Here is a 7,500-nt window from a genome sequence, read left to right on the forward strand (position 1 = left end):
AGCAGCAAGATTTGTGACCTGTTGCCACGAGAAAAGGGCAACCAGTGAAGAACAAACACCATTGTAAATACAACCCATATTTATGTTTATTTATTTTCCCTTTTAACTATTTGCACATCGTTACAACACTGTATATATACATAATATGACATTTAAAATGTATTTATTCTTTTGGAGAGAGAGAGAGAGAGAGAGAGAGGGAGAGTAGAGCAGAGGGATAAAGAGTAGGAACAGAAGAACAGAGAGGAGGAGGAAGAGGAGGAGGAAGAGGAGGAATACAAGGCCCAACACTAAACAGTTCTGTGTTTCCGTTTCCCTGTGTGTGTGGAATGTCTATGTGAGTATGCAAGTACTTGTCATGTGTGCTCCCTCTCCGGCCTCTAGGTCACCAGGCTGCTCATTATGGCACGCACCTGTCACCATCGTTACGTGCACCTGCGCGTCATCACTCACCTGGACTCCATCACCTCCCTGATTACCTTCCCTATATCTGTCACTCCCTTTGGTTCCTTCCCCAGGCGTTATGGTTTCTGTTCCAGTGTTTAGTCTCTGTGTTGTTCCTGTTTCTTGTTTTATGTTGCGTTTATTTGTTAAAACACTCACTTCCTGAACTTGCTTCCTGCCTCTCAGCACACATCGTTATAGTCCTACACTGTGTGATTGTTTTAAACCCACATATTGGTGTATTTCGGGGGCAGCCAGCTAGATTCAGCCCGGAATATCATTCTAATCATTTATACACTGCAAATTGACCACAACTAAGCCCAAAAAGAGATTGTTTTTGAAAATAACAATCATTTCATATCTTGAATATATTGAGACTTCGTCACATCTGTCTGTTTTTGAACTAGTGGGAATACTTGGGAACAGATTTCCTAAATATATAGATTATTTTATACCTGGTGATTTTACACTCCTTTTTGATGCAAAACTAAAATCATAAAATAATAATAATAAAATGTACTATATGGTAATTAATGAATTGATTTCTGACTGTTACCTGTACAGTGATCTCCCACCGATGGTTGCCAGATTGGAGAAGACACCGAGGTCTGTCATGTTCTCTGGCCAGGACTGGATATTGAGGAACCCTAGAGGAGAAATGGCAACCCACAGACAGACACACACTGATTATAACAACTCATTAAGTTCAATGTCTTTATGTGCTTCTGATGCCGCATGAATGAAGATGACCAAAAGACTAGACTGTCTAGTACAGATGGATGATCTTAATTTGATCACTCTTTTGTTGCTGAGAATTTTCATGCACGGCAGGAAATTCAAAATTGTAGTGTATTCAAGGTTCAAAAAGGATTTTAAAATGAGTGATTTCCACTTGAAAATGTCAGAATTTATCTGCCCTAACGATAAATGTATCAATTCCTACAAAAAATGTCCATTCATTATAATCCACATAATCATTTCCATTTCCTGTTGCCTGCTGTAGCAAACTGGCTCAAATTAAGATCTTACATGTGTAGAACTTTGAAAAGTTTATCAGTGATGAGAAAAACTGAATCTGAATGGGAGCATAACAACTCTGTCTTTATTACCCCACAGAGAAGAACTGAATGTTCTCCTATTTGATGAAGGAGGTATTTAGGGGGAGATAGACTTTCATTGCTTTTATGTGCTTCTTACAATGATCCCATTTCTTTAAAGGAAATGTATTGGGTAAAGACAATATCCAACTGATTAGCTGAATGAGTTTAGCATCACTGGGCATAATACGACTGTTGCATGTGCCTTAATGATAGATCATATTGTGTGTGTGTGTGTGTATGTGTGTATGTGTGTGTGTGTGTGTGTGTGTGTGTGTGTGTGTGTGTGTGTGTGTGTGTGTGTGTGTGTGTGTGTGTGTGTGTGTGTGTGTGTGTGTGTGTGTGTGTGTGTGTGTGTGTGTGTGTGTGTGTGTGTGTGTGTGTGTGTGTGTGTGTGTGTGTGTTGCATTTGTGTGCCCATTAAAGTGGACAGTATAGGCCCTGCCTTGAAGAGATATTGGTCGTTGCTCTTCCTTATTGCCCTGGTTTTCATTATGAAAATGAAGTTTCACTCCATTAGCTATTTGGCTCAACCGCGAGTCGCAGGGTTTAATATGACAAAAGGTTTTACAGATGAGGTATAGCTCATCCCTTTATACAAGTCCTAATGGGCATTATCAGAAGAATAAATACACACACACTCCGCACGTACAGTACACGTACACACACACAGACACACACACACACACACACACACACACACACACGCACACACCGAGTCTATACATTCCTTCTCTCACTCTCATCCTCACTCTCATATGTTTCCTCCCATGTATCCCAGCAGCAGCTGAGTGTGTGTGTGTGTGTGTGTGTGTGTGTGTGTCACCTGTGATCTCTCTCACTGTGCGGAACACGTTGAGCCGCTCCGGGTCCAAGGCCCCTATACCATGGTACATATCCCTATGGCCCATCAGAGAGAACAGGAGAGAGAGAGGAGCGAGAGAGATAGAGAGAGGAGAGAGAGGAGAGATAGGAGAGAGAGGAGAGACAGGAGAGAGAGAGAGAGAGGAGCGAGAGAGATGGAGAGAGGAGAGATAGGAGAGAGAGAGAGGGAGAGAGAGGAGAGACAGGAGAGAGAGAGAGGGAGAGAGAGATAGAGAGAGAGAGCGAGGAGAGATGGAGGGAGAGAGAGAGAGAGAGAGAGAGAGAGAGAGAGAGAGAGAGAGAGGAGAGGAGAGAGAGAGAGAGAGGAGAGAGAGAGAGAGAGAGAGAGAGAGAGAGAGAGATAGAGAGAGGAGAGAGAGAGAGAGAGAGAGAGAGAGCGACAGGAGAGAGAGAGAGAGAGAGAGAGGAGAGAGAGAGAGAGAGAGAGAGAGAGAGAGAGAGAGGAGAGAGAGAGAGGAGAGAGAGAGAGAGAGAGAGAGAGAGAGAGAGAGATAGAGAGAGGAGCGAGAGGAGAGAGAGAGAGAGAGAGAGAGAGAGGAGAGAGAGAGAGAGAGAGAGAGAGAGAGAGGAGCGAGGAGAGAGAGAGAGAGCGAGAGAGAGAGGGAGAGAGAGAGAGAGAGGAGAGAAGAGAGAGAGAGAGAGAGAGAGAGAGAGAGAGAGAGAGACAGGAGATAGAGGAGGGAGAGAGAGAGAGAGAGAGAGAGAGAGAGAGAGAGAGGAGAGAGAGGAGAGAGTCTGAGGAGAGAGAGATGGTCCTGAGGAGAGAGAGAGGAGCCAGAGAGAGGAGAGAGGGAGAGAGAGGCAGAGAGAGGGGTGAGAGAGAGAGAGAGGAGAGAGAGAGGGCCTGTAGAGAGAGAGAGAGAGAGAGAGAGAGAGGAGAGAGAGAAGAGAGAACACTGTGTGCGTCTCTGTCTTAGTTAAGTGCCAACGATGGAGAAAGAGAGAGAGGAGAGGGAGAAAGAGAGAGAGAGAGAGAGAGAGAGAGAGAGAGAGAAAGAGAGAGAGAAAGGTTGAGAGAGAGATTAAAACAGCTCTCTGCATCCCACTTTAGAATGTGTCTGCATGTGCGTAACATGCCAAGGAACCTTTGACCTGACCTATTCCACCTACAGTCTGTGTGAATTAGAGATGGTCCTGTAGTGTCATGTTGCCTGAAGCGAGGGTGTCCCAGGGCAACAAGGCAAGGTCATGGGGTGAAATGAGTTCTGACAATCTCCCCCTGCCTTCTTCCTCTCTTCCTCTGGGGCAGGGCCTGTATGGCTGACGGTAGACCTATGTCTCAGAGTACATCATCCTGGTTGTATTCAGAAGGGAGGCCCCCATGCTAGTTGACAGACTACCCTCCCTGGACCCAGCTCCAGACTGCAACACTGTGTGCGTCTCTGTCTTAGTTAAGTGCCAACGATGGAGGAGGGATGGTCAGGGGAGGGGGGGCAAGGGGTGCTGGTGGGGGAGGAGGAGGTCAGGGAGGGGGGGGGGGGCAAGGGGTGATGGTGGGGGGAGGAGGAGGAGGTCAGGGGAGGGGGGCAAGGGGTGCTGGTGGGGGGGAGGAGGAGGAGGTCAGGGGAGGGGGGGGGGGGCAAGGGGTGGTGGTGGGGGAGGAGGAGGAGGTCAGGGGAGGGGGGGTGGTGGTGGGGAGGGGAGGAGGAGGGGAGGTCAAGGGGTGCTGGTGGGGGGAGGAGGAGGAGGACAGGAGGGGGAGGTCAGGGGAGGGGGCAAGGGGTGCTGGTGGGGGAGGAGGAAGGGGAGGTCAGGGGAGGGGGGGTGGGGGAGGAGGAGGAGGGAAGGGGTGGTGGTGGGGGAGGAGGAGGAGGAGGTCAGGGGAGGGGGGCAAGGGGTGGTGGTGGGGGGAGGAGGAGGAGGTCAGGGGAGGGGGCAAGGGGTGCTGGTGGGGGGGAGGAGGAGGAGGAGGGAGTCAGGGGAGGGGAGGAGGAGGACAAGGGGGGCAAGGGGTGGTGGTGGGGGGAGGAGGAGGAGGGGGAGGGGGGCAGGGGTGGTGGTGGGGAGGGGGCAAGGGGTGCTGGTGGGGGGGAGGAGGAGGAGGGGTCAGGGGAGGGGGGCAAGGGGTGGTGGTGGGAGGTCAGGGGGTGGTGGTGGGGGGGGGGGGGTCAGGGGAGGGGGCAAGGGGGTGCTGGTGGGGGGAGGAGGAGGTCAGGGGAGGGGGCAAGGGGTGGTGGTGGGGGGAGGAGGAGGGGGGGGGGGGCAAGGGGTGGTGGTGGGGGGGGAGGAGGAGGAGGGGAGGGGGCAGGGGAGGTGGGGGGAGGGGGCAAGGGGGGCAAGGGGTGCTGGTGGGGGGGGAGGAGGAGGGGAGGTCAGGGGGAGGGGGGGGGAAGGGGGGGGGTGGTGGTGGGGGGGGGCAGGAGGAGGAGGAGGTCAGGGGAGGGGGCAAGGGGTGCTGGTGGGGGGAGGAGGAGGGAGGTCAGGGGAGGAGGGGGGGGGGGCAAGGGGTGCTGGTGGGGGAGGAGGAGGTGGAGGTCAGGGGAGGGGGGAGGAGGTCAAGGGGGGGGGGCAAGGGGTGGTGGTGGGGGGAGGAGGAGGTCAGGGGAGGAGGTCAGGGGAGGGGGGGGGTGGTGGGGGAGGGGGAGGAGGAGGACAAGGGGTGGTGGTGGGGGAGGAGGGGAGGAGGGAGGGGGAGGTCAGGGGAGGGGGCAAGGGGTGCTGGTGGGGGGAGGAGGAGGAGGAGGAGGACAGGGGAAGGGGGGCAAGGGGTGGTGGTGGGGGGGGGAGGGGGCAGGAGGAGGAGGAGGTCAGGGGAGGGGGGGGGAGGTCAAGGGGTGGTGGTGGGGGAGGGAGGAGGAGGAGGTCAGGGGAGGGGGGTCAGGGGAGGGGGCAAGGGGTGGTGGTGGGGGAGGAGGAGGAGGAGGTCAGGGGAGGGGGGAGGAGGTCAAGGGGTGGTGGTGGGGGGGGAGGAGGAGGGGGAGGTCAGGGGAGGGGTGGTGGTGGGGGGGGAGGAGGAGGAGGAGGTCAGGGGAGGGGGGCAAGGGGTGGTGGTGGGGGGAGGAGGAGGAGGAGGGGAGGTCAGGGGGGGCAGGGGTGGGGGCAAGGGGTGGTGGTGGGGGAGGAGGAGGAGGAGATCAGGGGAGGGGGGGGCAAGGGGTGGTGGTGGAGGAGGGGAGGAGGAGGTCAGGGGAGGGGGGAGGCAACAAGGGGTGGTGGTGGGGGGAGGAGGAGGAGGAGGGGGCAGGTGGGGGGGGGCAAGGGGTGGTGGTGGGGGGAGGGGGGGGCAAGGGGTGGTGGTGGGGGAGGGGGGCTGGTGGGGGGGAGGAGGAGGAGGAGGGGTCAGGGAGGGGGGCAAGGGGGTGGTGGTGGTGGGGGAGGAGGAGGAGGTCAGGGGAGGGGGGGGAGGTCAAGGGGGTGGTGGTGGGGGAGGAGGAGGTGGAGGTCAGGGGAGGGGGGGGGTGGTGGTGGGGGAAGGGGGGAGGTGGTGGTGGGGGGGAGGAGGAGGAGGAGGTCAGGGGAGGGGGGCAAGGGGGTGGTGGTGGGGGAGGAGGAGGGAGGGGAGGTCAGGGGAGGGGGGCAAGGGGTGCTGGTGGGGGAGGAGGAGGAGGAGGACAGGGGAGGGGGGGGAGGGGGGGGCAAGGGGTGGTGGTGGGGGGAGGAGGAGGAGGAGGGAGGGGGGCAGGGGAAGGGGGGCAAGGGGTGGTGGGTGGGGGAGGAGGAGGGGGAGGTCAGGGGGGTGCTGGTGGGGAGGGGAGGAGGTCAGGGAGGGGGGCAAGGGGTGGTGGGGGTGGGGGGGGGCAAGGGGTGGGGAGGAGGAGGAGGTCAGGGGAGGGGGGTCAGGGAGAGGGGGGCAAGGGGTGGTGGTGGGGGGAGGGAGGAGGGGGGAGGTCAGGGGAGGGGGGCAAGGGGTGGTGGTGGGGGGGGGGAGGAGGGGGGCATCAGGGGAGGGGGGGCAAGGGGTGGTGGTGGGGGAGGAGGAGGAGGAGGGGGGGGGGCAGGGGTGGTGGGGGGGGGGGAAGGGGTGGTGGTGGGGGGGGCAGGGGGGGAGGAGGAGGAGTCAGGGGAGGGGGGTGGTGGGGGAAGGGGTGGTGGTGGGGGGGGAGGAGGAGGAGGTCAGGGGAGGGGGGGGGGTGGTGGGGGGAGGAGGAGGAGGTCAAGGGGTGGTGGTGGGGGAGGAGGAGGAGGAGGGGACAGGGGAGGGGGGAGGTCAAGGGGTGGTGGTGGGGGAGGAGGAGGAGGAGGAGGTCAGGGGTGGTGGTGGGGGAGGGGGGAAGGAGGGGGAGGTCAAGGGGTGGTGGTGGGGGGGAGGAGGAGGAGGAGGTCAGGGGAGGGGGGCAAGGGGTGGTGGTGGGGGAGGAGGAGGAGGTCAGGGGAGGGGGCAAGGGGTGGTGGTGGGGGGAGGAGGAGGAGATCAGGGGAGGGGGCAAGGGGGGTGGTGGTGGGGGGAGGAGGAGGAGGAGATCAGGGGAGGGGGGAGGTCAAGGGGTGGTGGTGGGGGGGAGGAGGAGGAGGAGATCAGGGGAGGGGGGAGGTCAGGGGGGGGGCAAGGGGTGGTGGTGGGGGAGGAGGAGGAGGGGGGGGGGGGGCAGGTCAGGGGAGGGGGGGGGAGGGGGGCAAGGGGTGGTGGTGGTGGGGGAGGAGGAGGGGGAGGTCAGGGGAGGGGTGGGTTAGACCATAACACTACCAGCTGGAGTAAGGTAAAGTAACACTGTATGGCAGACGATGGATTGACCACGTAGAGCCTTGAAGGGCTCATGTCTCTACCATACAACATGCTGTCTCAGGCATCTTGTTACAAGTGTGAAGAACACAAAGACTAAATACATGGTCGTGTGTGATATAATTAAGCAATACAGCCAGAGGAGGTGTGTATATTGGCTAATATACCACAGCTAAGGGCTGTACTTATGTACAACGCCAAGCAGAGTAGCTGGATACAGCCCTTAGCCGTGGTATATTGGCGCTATACCACCAACTCCAGAGGTATCTCATTGCTATAGAAACTGGTTACCAATGTAATTAGAACAGTAAACAAGTATTTTTGAGTCATACCAGTGGTATATTGTCTGAAGGCTGGAATGTTGTTTCAGCCAATCAGCATCTAGGACCCAAACTACTAGGTTTATAATAAACA

At 57.5% G+C, this 7,500-nt stretch overlaps 1 protein-coding gene across 1 annotated transcript in view; it reads right to left on the reverse strand.

Annotated features, from left to right (window-relative positions):
• The window catches only part of si:ch73-383l1.1 (receptor tyrosine-protein kinase erbB-4), a 469,115-nt gene that overhangs the window by 106,416 nt on the left and 355,199 nt on the right, over positions 1-7,500 (reverse strand). Inside the window, 2 exon segments of the mRNA XM_042325104.1 lie at positions 1,001-1,091; positions 2,368-2,441. Of these exon segments, the coding sequence (XP_042181038.1) occupies positions 1,001-1,091; positions 2,368-2,441 (165 nt within the window).

The sequence above is a fragment of the Oncorhynchus tshawytscha genome, linkage group LG08 (genome assembly GCF_018296145.1).
Source record: "Oncorhynchus tshawytscha isolate Ot180627B linkage group LG08, Otsh_v2.0, whole genome shotgun sequence".
In the NCBI taxonomy this organism is placed as follows: Eukaryota; Metazoa; Chordata; class Actinopteri; order Salmoniformes; family Salmonidae; genus Oncorhynchus; species Oncorhynchus tshawytscha.